Raw genomic sequence first — 13,574 nt, forward strand, 5'->3', positions numbered from 1 at the left:
TCAACAGCATGCGAACGGTGATTGGATAGATTGAGAGCCTCAGACAGGCGTATGTGGTGGAGTGATTCAGGTCAGAATTCTGCCAGGTGAAGCTACTGATACCTCTCAATTTAAGGGCTTTATTGGAATGGGAAACATATGTTTACATTGCCAAAGCAAGTGAAATATGTAATAAACAAAAGTTAAATAAACAAAAAATGAACAGTAAACATTACACCTCCAAAAGTTCCAAAATAATAAAGACATTTCAAATGTCATATTTACGTATATACACAGTGTTGTAACGATGAGCAAATAGCTAAATAGTACAAAAGGGAAAATAAACATAAATATAGGTTATATTTACAATGGTGTTCGTTCTTCACTGGTTGCCCTTTTCTTGTGGCAGCAGGTCACACATCTTGCTGCTATGATAGCACACTGTGGTATTTCACCCAGTTATGGGAGATTGTCCAAATTTGACTTGTTTTCTAATTCTTTGTGTGTCTGTGTAATCTGAGGGGAATATGTGTCTCTAATATGGTCATACATTTGGCAGAAGGTTAGGAAGTCCAGCTCAGTTTGCACCTCATTTTGTGGTCTGTTTGTGAAGAGACCCAGGACCAGCTTGCTTAGGGGGCTCTTCTCCAGGTTAATTTCTCTGTAGGTGATGGCTTTGTTTTGGAAGGTTTGGGTATTGTTCATTTTAGGTGGTTGTAGAATTTAACGTCTATTTTCTGGATTTGGATAATTAGTGGGTTTCGGCCTAATTCTGCTCTGCATGCATTATTTAGTGTTTTACGTTGGACACAGAGGATCTCTAAGAAGATAAGTTTCCATGGAAGTCCTGGGTTCACTGACGCCAAGAAAGGTGAGAAGACAGATGAAAACGTGAATCAACTAAATTAATGTTACTGTGTGAATTAAATTGTCATGTTTGGATTGTTCAAGAGTTCATGAAGAGCTATGAATTTTCATATATTTTGCTCTGCAAGTGCTATGGATTTATTGTTAAAAGAAAACTGTTATTTTGTTTGTTGGAGAGCAACAAGGCTGCACTCCTATCATTTAAATTGAGTTGATTAGATTAGAATCTGGCCATGTTTTCCTGTCTTTTGTTTTCACTAGTAAAGTGCAAAGAAATGCTAAGTCAGGTGGGCATGATTTTCTGCTTGAATTTGGTTAAAAGACAGTGAATTTGTTCATACTTTGAGAACTTGCTACCAAGCTGCTGTGTGTATCTGACACACACAGATTTTTCTTTTAGAGATTATTTTGAACTGTAGACATGTTACCACATTGTTTTAACCTAATGGTAATAGTCATATAGGCTACTCTGTGTTATTATTTAATGTATCATACATTTCATGTATACTAATTGTTTCTGTAAATTGTTTCATGACTAATGCATCCTATTAGTTGAATGGAGTAACTGCATTCCTTGTTTTACAGTTATTTGATGAACTAAACACTTATAATTTAGTAGGTCTATTGGTAGTTATTTACACTATACACATAGCATATTCGTGGGTACCACCTTGACATCGCTGATCTGCTTGCCTCAATAAATTAATGCTAGAACACTGGTCGCCAGGATTAGCTATTTGTATCTAGTCTCTTAATAATTGCGTAATAATGCAAGTTTGACACATGTCCATTATACTGTAGTCATACTGTCGTTGATGCAATGATTCACTATCTTGCTAGATCCTCTAGAGATGCTCATGGCCTGTTATATCCCCACCAGTAAATGTGAACCGTTAATGCTGTTTTTTAAATAATCTACAATGTTAATTTATGGTAATTTATGTTAATGAAATTCAAACTGCTACACTTGATCAACAAGTTTTGTTTTATTTCATAATATTTACAACTTTTGTCAATTTCTTCATTGTTTTGTACATTTCTTGATTGCATTGAGCATGTATTTTTTTGTCAGTCCTGTCAATATTGAGTGATCACACATGCATCAGCATGCATACAGTAGAAGGCTACTTTGCCGGCTTGCAAATATGTGCTAAAAGTGGAGCTGTTTCACAGTATTGTTGGTTATTTTAACCACCAAAATTTCTGTAATAAAAAAAAAAAAAAATGAACCACAGAACCAACACTGCAATATAGCCCTACATTCAGAAAAAAAAAGTGCTATCTAGAACCTAAAAAGATTCTTCTGCTGTCCCCATAAAACCCTGTTTGGTTCCACGTAGAACCCCTTCTGTGTCTAGGTAGAACCCTTTTGGGTTCCATTCCAGAGGGTTCAATTTGGAACCCAACAGGGTTCTTACTGGAACCAAAAATACTTCAACCTGGAACCTAGCTAGCATCAGACTAGCATCCTCAAACGGATAAAAATGAGACACGAGGGCACCCCACACTCATTTTAGATCCCAAGGGGTCTTCATTTTCATATGCTCTCACTCACATCACTATCTCCTTTGCCATCTTCCATTTATTGCATTTCAACATTGATACATAAGGACATCACACGTCTTTTCTTGGAACTCTATGTACGCACACACTACTGTAGCATCTTGTTTACATTTCTCTCATTCTAGCTGTCCAGCTGAGGCCTTGGGGTGGATCATGTTTCAATGAGATGGCCACAGGAGTATGTAAGTAGAGTCATTTTCAGTGTGCCGGCAAATTTGTTGAACAGGAGAAAAGGATGTGTTTGTGGAGGGAGAGCAGTGGGCGTGGTGGGTTGAACAGCTGCAGTGAAGTTAATTGAAGGTTAAATAAAAAATACATTAATACAAATCACATCTTGACAAAAACAAAGCTCGATTTAGAAATTAGACACTGCCATAGTTCAACAGCTGAAAAGCCTTCATGAACATGCTCCCAGAGATAGCAAGACATCCAGTATTTACTGAATGAAGTAGCCTACCCATCCCCATTTACAATTTCATTCATCAATAAAATAAATTATACTAAAGCACATTCAATGACGTTATTGTAGACTATAGGCTACTCCTGTATCTACCTGGTAATCATTGAATTAAGTATCGTACCCATCCACACTTAAAATTGTATATATCAATTAGATAAATAATACTAGCACATAGTTACATTATTGAAGAATAGGCTACTCCTGTATCCACACAATAATAGGATACCGTTATGATTTCATTGGTCTTGTCAGGCATGATTTTAAGTCTTCAATCGAAGTTCTATGCTGTACCTCGTTTCTCACCTTCAGGGAAAAGTAATTATGCATCCCCCTTCATTTCAGCTCGTGTGTGTGACAGTGTAAAAAATAAACCCATGCCTTCAGCACACAATGTAAAATATGTATACAGTGCATTTGGAAAGTATTTAGGCCCCTTGACCTTTTCCACATTTTGTTGCGTTACAGCCTTATTCTAAAACGGGATTAAAAAATAAAAAAAATCCTCAATCTACACACAAAGCGAAAACAGATTTTTAGCAAAAGAAAATAAACAGAAATACCTTATTCACCTAAGTAATTCAGACCCTTTGCCATGAGACTAGAAATTGACCTCAGGTGCATCTGTTTCCATTGATCATCCTTGAGATGTTTCTACCACTTGATTGTAGTCCACCCATGGTAAATTCAATTGATTGGATATGATTTGGAAAGGCACACACACAGCTGTCTATATAAGGTCCCACAGTTGACAGTGCATTTCAGAGCAAAAACCAAGCCACGAGGTTGAAGGAATTGTCCGTAGAGATCAGAGACAGGATTGTGTCGAGGCACAGATCTGGGGAAGGGTAACAAAACATTTCTACAACATTGAAGGTTCCCAAGAACACAGCGGCCTCCATCATTCTTAAATGGAAGGAGTTTGAAACCACCAAGATTCTTCCTAGCGCTGGCCGCCCAGCCAAACTGAGCAATCGGGGGAGAAGGGCCTTGGTCAGAGAGGTGACCAAGAACCGATGGTCACTCTGACATAGCGCCAGAGTTCCTATGTGGAGATGGGAGAACCTTCCAGAAGGACAACCATCTCTGCAGCCAAACCTGGCACAATCCCAAAGGTGAAGCACGGTGGTGGCAGCATCATGCTGTGGAGATGTTTTTCCAGTGGCAGGGACTGGGAGACTAGTCAGGATCGAGGGAAAGCTGAATGGAGCAAAGTACAGAGAAATCCTTGATGAAATCCTGCTCCAGAGCGCTCAGGACCTCAGACTGGGGTGAAGGTTCACCTTCCAACAGGACAACAAACCGAAACACACAGCCAAGACAATGCAGAATTAGCTTCGGGACAAGTCTCTGAATGTCCCTGCCACTGTATTCAGTGCCAAAGGTGCTTCAACAAAGAACTGAGTAAAGGGTCTGAATACTTATCTAAAATGCAATATTTGTTTTTGTTTTAAATTTGCAAACATTTCTAAAAACCTGTTTTTGCTTTGTCATTATTGGGTGTTGTGTGTAGAATGATGAGGGGGAAAAAATACAATTAAATTCATTTTAGAATAAGGCTGTAACGTAACATAAGGTTACGGGGTCTGAATACACTATGTGTGTATTTATTTATGAACTTAATTCTAATTAAGGGAACTTGTCCTCCACACCTACAAGCCTTTCATTCTAATAGTAATATACCATATTCTTAAAATTCAGATGCAGACTTTGGCAGGGGGGGAAAAAAAACTCAGATTGGAGAGCACCAGTCACCCATTCAATGGTGTTCCCTTTTCAAGTTGTGGGCCCAAAGACATATAAATGCCATAAGAGGAAAGAAAGAATAACAAAAGCTAAAGAGAAATAGGCTGCTGAAATGTACAAGGCGGCAGTATGTTTTCCTCAAGGAAAAAAGCTGAGAAGGCCATGGACACCCTACCAACCAAAAGAGTCTCACACCCTTTCACAGGTGGACATGCAAAAAACTGTTTTCCTAACAGAGTGTGGCATGAGATACCTTGTTTGCAGGGAGCGTAGGGCAGGAGGAGGGAGGAATGTGCGTGATTCGTTCCACCAATCGAGTACCCTTAGAGTAAATCAAGTTCCTTGGTGTCCATATCACCAACAAACTAACATGGTCAAAGCACACCAAGACCGTTGCGAAAAACCTATTACCCCTCAGGAGACTGAAAAGATTTGGCATGGGTCCTCAGATACTCAAAAGGTTCTACAGGTGCACCATCGAGAGCTGGTTGCATCACTGCCTGATATGGCAACAGCTCGGCCTCCGACCGCAAGGCACTACAGAGGGTAGTACGTACGGCCCAGTACATCACTGGGCCAAGAGGCTTCTAAACAACTTCTACCCCCAAGCCGTAAGACTCCTGAATATCTAATCAAATGGCTACCCAGACTATTTGCATTGTCCCCCCCCCCCCCCCCCCCCTTTACACCGCTGCTACTCTGTTATTATCTATGCATAGTCACTAATAACTCTACCTACATGTACATTACCTCGATTAACCAGTGCTACTGCACATTGGCTCTGTACCAGTACTCCCTGTATATAGAGTGTGGCAAAAACGTATTTAGTCAGCCACCAATTGTGCAAGTTCTCCTACTTAAAAAGATGAGACCTGTAATTTTCATCGTAGGTACACTTCAACTATGACAGACAAAATGAGGAGAAAAAAATCCAGACAATCACATTGTAGGATTTTTAATGAATTTATTTTCAAATTATGGTGGAAAATAAGTATTTGGTCAATAACAAAAGTTTCTTAATACTTTGTTATATACCTTTTGTTGGCAATGACAGAGGTCAAACGTTTTCTGTAAGTCTTCACAAGGTTGTCACACACACTGTTGCTGGTATTTCGGCCCACATTCCTCCATGCAGATCTCCTCTAGAGCAGTGATGTTTTGGGGCTGTTGCTGGGCAACACAGACTTTCAACTCCCTCCGAAGATATGCTATGGGGTTGAGATCTGGAGACTGGCTAGGCCACTCCAGGACCTTGAAATGCTTCTTACGAAGCCACTCCTTCGTTGTGTGTTTGGGATCATTACCATGCTGAAAGACACAGCCACGTTTCATCTTCAATGCCCTTGCTGATGGAAGGAGGTTTCACTCAAAATCTCACGATACATGGCCCCATTCATTCTTTCCTTTACACGGATCAGTCGTCCTGGTCCCTTTGCAGAAAAACAGCCCCAAAGCATGATGTTTCCACCCCCATGCTTCACAGTAGGTATGGTGTTCTTTGGATGCAACTCAGCATTCGTTGGTTGTCCTCCAAACACGACGAGTTGAGTTTTTACCAAAAAGTTATATTTTGGTTTCATCTAACCATATGACATTCTCCCAATCTTCTTCTGGATCATCCAAATGCTCTATAGCAAACTTCAGATGGGCCTGGACATGTACTGGCACTGCAGGATTTGAGTCCCTGGCGGCGTAGTGTGTTACTGATGGTAGGCTTTGTTACTTTGGTCCCAGCTCTCTGCAGGTCATTCACTAGGTCACCCCGTGTGGTTCTCTGATTTTTGCTCACCGTTCTTGTGATCATTTTGACCCCACGGGGTGAGATCTTGCGTGGAGCCCCAGATCGAGGGAGATTATCAGTGGTCTTGTATGTCTTCCATTTCCTAATAATTGCTCCCACAGTTGATTTCTTCAAACCAAGCTGCTTACCTATTGCAAATTCAGTCTTCCCAGCCTGGTGCAGGTCTACAATTTTGTTTCTGGTGTCCTTTGACAGCTCTTTGGTCTTGGCCATAGTGGAGTTTGTGACTGAGGTTGTGGACAGGTGTCTTTTATACTGATAACAAGTTCAAACAGGTGCCATTAATACAGGTAATGAATGAGTTGAGGATAGAGGAGCCTCTTAAAGAAGTTACAGGTCTGTGAGAGCCAGAAATCTTGCTTGTTTATAGGTGACCAAATACTTATTTTCCACCATAATTTGCAAATAAATGTATAAAAAAAATCCTAATGTGATTTTCTGGATTTTTTTTTCTAATTTTGGCAGTCATAGTTGAAGTGTACCTATGATGAAAATGACAGTGGGAGAACTTGCACAATTGGTGGCTGACTAAATACTTTTTTGCCCCACTGTAGTTATTGTTATAGATTGTTATTTTACTGCTGCTCTTTTACTACTTATTACTTTTATTTATTCCTCTTTAAACTGCATTGTTGGTTAGGGGCTTGTAAGTAAGCATTTCACTGTAAGGTGTTGTATTCGGCGCAATCCTTAGAAAAATGCCCTGTCTTAGGTCAGTTAGGATCACCACTTTATTTTAAGAATGTGAAATGTCAGAATAGTAGATGATGATTTAATTCAGCTTTTATTTATTTCATCACATTCCCAGTGGGTCAGAAGTTTAGATGCTACCAAATACTAATTGAGTGTATTTCCTTTAAAATTGTTTAACTTGGGCCAAACGTTTCGGGTAGCCTTCCACAAGCTTCCCACAATAAGTCGGGTGGATTTTGGCCCATTCCTCATGACAGAGCTGATGTAACAGAGTCTGGTTTGTAGGCTTCCTTGCACACGCACACTCAGTTCTGCCAACAAATATTCCATAGGATTGAGGTCAGGGCTTTGTGATGGCCACTCCAATACCTTGACTTTGTTGTCCTTAAACCATTTTGCCACAACTTCATTGTCCATTTGGAAGACCCATTTGCGACCAAGCTTAGACTTCCTCACTGGCTTCAATTTATCCACATAATTCTCCTTGCTCATGCCATCTATTTTGTGTACTGCACCAGACCCTCCTGCAGCAAAGCACCCACACAACATGCCACCCCCGTGCTTCATGGTTGGGATGGTTTTCAGCTTGCAAGCATCCCCCTTTTCCTCCAAACATAATGATGGTCATTATGGCCAAACAGTTCTATTTTTGTTTCATCAGACCAGAGGACATTTCTCCCAAAAGTATGATCTTCGTCCCCATGTGCAATTGCAAACCGTAGTCTGGCTTTTTGATGGCGGTTTTGGAGGAGTGCCTTCTTCCTTGCCTTTCAGGTTATGTCGATATAGGACTCGTTTTACTGTGGATATAGACACTTTGTACCCGTTTCCTCCAGCATCTTCACAAGGTCCTTTGCTGTGGTTCTGTGATTGAGTTGGACTTTTTGCACCAAATTAACGTTCATCTCTTGGAGACAGAACGCGTCTCCTTCCTGAACGGTATGACGGCTGCGCGGTCCCATGGCGCTTATACTTGCGTACTATTGTTTGTACAGATGAACGTGGTACCTTCAGGCATTTCGAAATTCCTCCCAAGGATGAACCAGACTTGTGGAGGTCTACAATTTCTGGTCTGATTTCTTTTGATTTTCCCATGATGTTAAGCAAAGAGGCACTGCAATTGAAGGTAGGCCATGAAATACATCCACAGGTACACCTCCAATTGACTCAAATGATGTCCATTAGCCTATCAGACGCTTCTAAAGCCATGACATTTTCTGGAATTTCCCAAGCTGTTTAAAGGCAGTCAATTTAGTGTATGTAAACTTCTGACCCACTGGAATTGAGATACAGTGAATTATAAGTGAAATAATCTGTCTAAACAATTGCTGGAAATATTACTTGTCATGCACAAAGTAGATGTCCTAACCGACTTGCCAAAACTATAGTTTGCTAACAAGAAATGTGTGGAGTGGCTGAAAAACGAGTTTTAATTACGTCAACCTAAGTGTTTGTAAACTTCCGATTTCAACTGTATACTACAGACACTTAGACTCCAACCCCTAATCTAACCTATTAAGGGGGCTAAACCCTCCTGAACACGCTGTGCTCCAGTCTAACCTAATATTTACAGTGGGCCTACTAAATTAACTCAGGCTTTTCTAGGTCCGTATCCTTTAATTGTTCAGCCTACTTTGCCTACCTTGTTTCTGGTGCCAGCTCCTTTTCCACTGATTTGGACTCCGTAGTTCCATTGTAAATTGTGGTGAACCCCGATCGCAGCACCAACTGTTAGGTTCGAAATAAACATAGTAAAAACTCACCGACGACCAGTAAAGCTCAAACCAAGTTTATTCACCCACTGGGTCACACAGCTGCATAAGAAAAACATGTTTACACAAGCACATATATTTATAACTTCCTCCTATGCCGAGTCTCCTCACACGTCTGGAGAGCCAATACATCTGTTGCTAGGCAGGAAGTTAAGTGATATGGGTAATAAACTTCTCCCTACATGTGACCTGACCTCGGCCCCCATTATGCACTAATCAACAGCTATCCACCCTTATCAGTGACCGAAAGCATGTGATTGCTTTTCCCCTTACTTAGTAACATTCCAAGACCCTGGCCCACATCCAACCTCCACAATATACATTCCTCCTACACATATCCATTAACTTCTGGTGTAGCAAGTATTTCAAATTACAACCAAACAACTGAAACCAGACTGTGGCCCTTCTCTCCACTGGATACCTAATATCTAACAATAACGTTCTGACAGAATGTAAACTCTGCATTCTCCTAACAAGACTAAGCATGTTTCATATTCATGTTTTGAAGTCAGAATGCATCAAAGTTCTTGAAAATGCCTAAAATATGCCAATTTCAAAACACGAAATTTCAGTGAAACTGTGGTATTTTTCAAATGAAAATCTAAAAATCAAGATATCAGTTCATCTCCATGCAATTTTAAAAACAATGCAGCTATTGGAGTAAACCTATTTTGGGTTAGGACAAGTAACTATAGCATGAGTAAGGGCAAACTTCATGTTAAGCTTGCACACTTTAATTGAACAAGACAAAAAATAAAATGCGTGTCTTATCAACCCCGGCAAGTAGGTCGGCATACTCATTAATCTCATACTTAATTAATCTCATTAATCATACTCACAGTCATTAATCTGATTGGTTGAGTATGCGGACACTGATTTTGTGGCAATTAGTGACAATCCCATTTCAGGGGGGTCATAGGTACAAGTGAAAATGGCCGAGTAAAGGTTACGCTTCATTTGAGATACCTGTATTGGTTTAAAAACAGCATTATTGTGGAAATTAATACACCCACTATAACACAATGCTTGCAACATTCTAAATATTTAACATTCATGGATTTAATTTGGACAATTCAGTAGGAATATATCCTATTCTACAAGAATGCTCTTGCTCAATCAAGATCTTGCTACCCCAAAAGTAAAAAAATAATTAAGTGTAGGCCTCTGAGGTGAACTCAGGACTGTAATCAAGTAACACTGCCGTTACATCCCTCAGGCACATTTCAGGTGTGCCCTACTCTGTTGGATCTTGGATGCCCATTTCAAAATAGTCCCCTACCCCCTATGCATGTGTAGATTATATACTTTTTTACCTGCAATACTAGGATTCAGAACTGTGGACAGCATATAACCAATTTACACGATTGGTTAATCATGAACTGGACCATCATTACCATGTAGGAGAATCTAGATGCTCTAACACACGCTGGTCCCAAAAATCGCTCCAAGTCAAGTCACTTGATATTTGCAGATCTGTACGGTCTCGTTAGCTATAAGCAGTGCAATGGTAAAGCTTCCACCATTTTGCTTTACACCTTACAGATCTGCAGAGATGAAGGGTTACAGAGCCAAGGGGTTAGGGGGCGATTTGGGAACATCCACTGATTACATCTCCATTCTCCAGCTTCCTTTTGTAGATAGACCCCATTGAGTGATCATAACTCAACCAGACCTCACTACATTGTAGTCTATGACCTACAGGTAGTGGACAAAAAAACAGAGAACTGCATAAATTGGGGACAGTAAGTATGCCAGCAAAAGTATGCCAGCAATTTCCTCATGAAAGAGGTGCATTCCTTCAACAGTATTCCAGACTCTTTTCAACCAGTATTCCAGACTATTCAACCGTGCATAATTTATAGACCCTGAAATTCTCCACTTATTTTAGTTTTAGTTCCAAGAGGTAAATCATCCCCTACATTGCAATCTCCTTCCAGAAATCACAAAGCCTGGATAAGGGTTTACATATTAGCTAACCACATATATCAACCTCATGCCTGACTGTGTACATTCACAACGTTGCATGCAACCTTAGGTTGCTTCATGCAGCAGGACTGAAAAATAAAATCAGCCTGGAACGGGACCAGTATATTCACACGGTACTTGTCACAATCACCACATCTTGCTAATAACCACTGGTGATCCAGTTTGGGGGTAATCAATAGTCCAAACTGGTTAGATGTTGTCCATGGAGCTGAACCTCCATTTAACTACTAGAAAACACTTATGGGACGGTTTCGGAGACTCATTTGTTTAATATTTATTTATTTTACCTTTATTTAACTAGGCAAGTCAGTTATGAACAAATTCTGATTTACAATGACGGCCTAGGAACAGTGGGTTAACTGCCTTGTTCAGGAGCAGAATGACAGATCTTTACCTTGTCACCTCAGGAATTCGATCTACCTCTAACCACTAGGCTACCTGCCGCCCCCTCTTTAAGCCTAGTCCTGGACTAACAAGCACTCGCAATGGAAATTCTCCACGGAAATCACTTATTCCAGGACTAAGCTTTATCTGGGTCTGGAAAACCGGCAATATACACTGAATGTACAAAACATTAAGGGCACCTGCTCTTTCCATGACAGTGACCAGGTGAAAGCTATGATCCCTTATTTAATCCACTTTAAAATCAGTGTAGATGGAGGGGAGATGACTGGTTAAAGAAGGATGTTTAAGCCTTGAGACATGGATTGTATGTGAGGGTGAATGGGCATGAAAAAGGATTCAAGAGCTTTTTAAAAGGGTATGTGAGTTGGTGCCAGGTGCACCGTTATGTCAAAATGCTGTGTTTGTCACGCTAAACACTTTCCCATGTGTATCAACAACGGTCCACCAGCCAAAGGACATTCAGCCAACCTGACAACTGTGGGACGCATTGGAGTTAACATGGGCCAGCATCCCTGTCAAACGTTTGACACCTTGTAGAGTCCATTCACCGACAAAATTACAATGGAGGCCTATTGGGGGGGGACTATGTTAGGACAGTGTTCCTAATGTTTGGTATGCTCAGTGTATGTCCTCTTCTAAACCTAAAAGAAAAACAACCAATAGGTATATCAAATCTTTATTAAATCTTAAAAGTGAAACAATTTCATTTGAATCTGTTACTTATTCCATTCATCTGTGCAATCCATTCCATTTGTGTGTCTTCCTTTACAAATCCATCCTGTCACGATTACATAGCTCTGGAATAAATTTGTCAAAGTCAAAAAGTTAGATTAAATTACCTGAAATGAGACTTCAATACAACTTACAGCCATTAGCAATGTGACATCAAAACACTTGCTCCACGTCCTGACTGCGACTAAATGGAATTGTAGTCCTGCAGGACATACCAGTTAGCAATTTTTTCCCCAAATGATCTGAGAATCCAGATTTTTATTGGTTTACCTCTAAAAGAGTACGGCCACAGACACATGAACACGGATTAAAACCATATATGATGTACTACATCATTGTCAAGTCAAATGTATTGGAATTTTGTGTCGAGTATTTTGGATGGAGCCAGTGCTTTTTCAATGGGAGTCATCTGTTCCCAAATGAATGACAACGGAGATGATTGTCTGCCCAAAAAATGAATAACTGAACACAACTTTCCAATGAACTCGTCTGAAAACAGTTGATTTGAACTGTACTTTTGTAAGTCATTTACAATTTCAGTGTTCATGTGTCTGTACAAAGCAGACACATTGTGCTTTTCATTTGAAAGACAATTATTTTCATTGTTATTCATCCGGGAACAGATGACTTTCATTTAGGGCTGACCCCATTTGGTCGATCAAGAGTTCAGTTGAGCAGTGGAAAATATATATTTTACGCCACACAAGACACCTGCCTGATTCACACCTGTCTCAGTAGACTCCTCCATTGTGGCGGCCACATGGATGACCGTATCACCAGCAGTACATTTACCATATAAATTCTAATCTAAAATGTCTGTTTGGTTAAGGTTATTTCTGTTAATGCATTCAAATCATATGACAATCTTACCATTGTCAATGTAGGAGTGGACATGTTTGCAGAACGCACAACCTAGGCTACATTTGTGAGAAACAAGTTTTGGTTTATTTCATTCCATTTATGAGTTGTCAATTTATTAAATTGTCTTTTGTTTGGAGTGCTCCCATCAACCTTGACTAAGAACACACCTGATTACACATAGAACTAGGCCTAGGATTAGTTTTACTGGGGGTAATTATGTGCACAAGCACAAAACGTCAGTAATTTGTACATGGCAAGAGTAACAATTCCAGACAGAATAACCAACTCCAAGGTCCTCTGATAATAGTAGTCCCGTGCGAATCGACATCCCAGTGTTTTGAGAGAAATGTCTGTGACAGGTTTTGCTGACATTTCAGGCACGAAAACAAGAACTGATTAGATAAATTGAACGAAGTGCTGCGCATAGGCTATATATGAAGGGCCTACATGGATCAACTTCAACAGTGAATACTTTTGTTCATATGTTTTGTGTAAATAAATTGAATATTGCGAAATGCATCAGTTAAATATTGCGCCCTTGATTGATAGCAAAGCAGCATACAACTGACCTATACGTTTGGAAATGATAAAGTTCACTTTTGCAACGCATCTCAAGTGCACTGTTTAGCTCACATCTGAAGGCTGGGGGGGAATTCAATTGCGGATCGCTACAATATCATAATGTTTATGATCACACTTCAATTCAAATATT

At 40.0% G+C, this 13,574-nt stretch overlaps 1 protein-coding gene across 2 annotated transcripts in view; it reads right to left on the reverse strand.

Annotated features, from left to right (window-relative positions):
- Positions 1-11,929: 11,929 nt before the first annotated feature.
- LOC149974452 (uncharacterized) overlaps positions 11,930-13,574 on the reverse strand; it is a 51,441-nt gene continuing 49,796 nt past the window's right edge. For both annotated transcript variants that reach the window (XM_036955921.2, XM_090212624.1), the window contains exon 8: positions 11,930-12,066. In XM_036955921.2, coding sequence (XP_036811816.2) covers positions 12,035-12,066 — 32 coding nt within the window. In that variant the 3' untranslated portion in view covers positions 11,930-12,034. The remainder of the gene's footprint in view (positions 12,067-13,574) is intronic.

The sequence above is a fragment of the Oncorhynchus mykiss genome, chromosome 20 (assembly GCF_057628025.1).
Source record: "Oncorhynchus mykiss isolate SJ-2025 chromosome 20, ASM5762802v1, whole genome shotgun sequence".
NCBI lineage: Eukaryota > Metazoa > Chordata > Actinopteri > Salmoniformes > Salmonidae > Oncorhynchus > Oncorhynchus mykiss.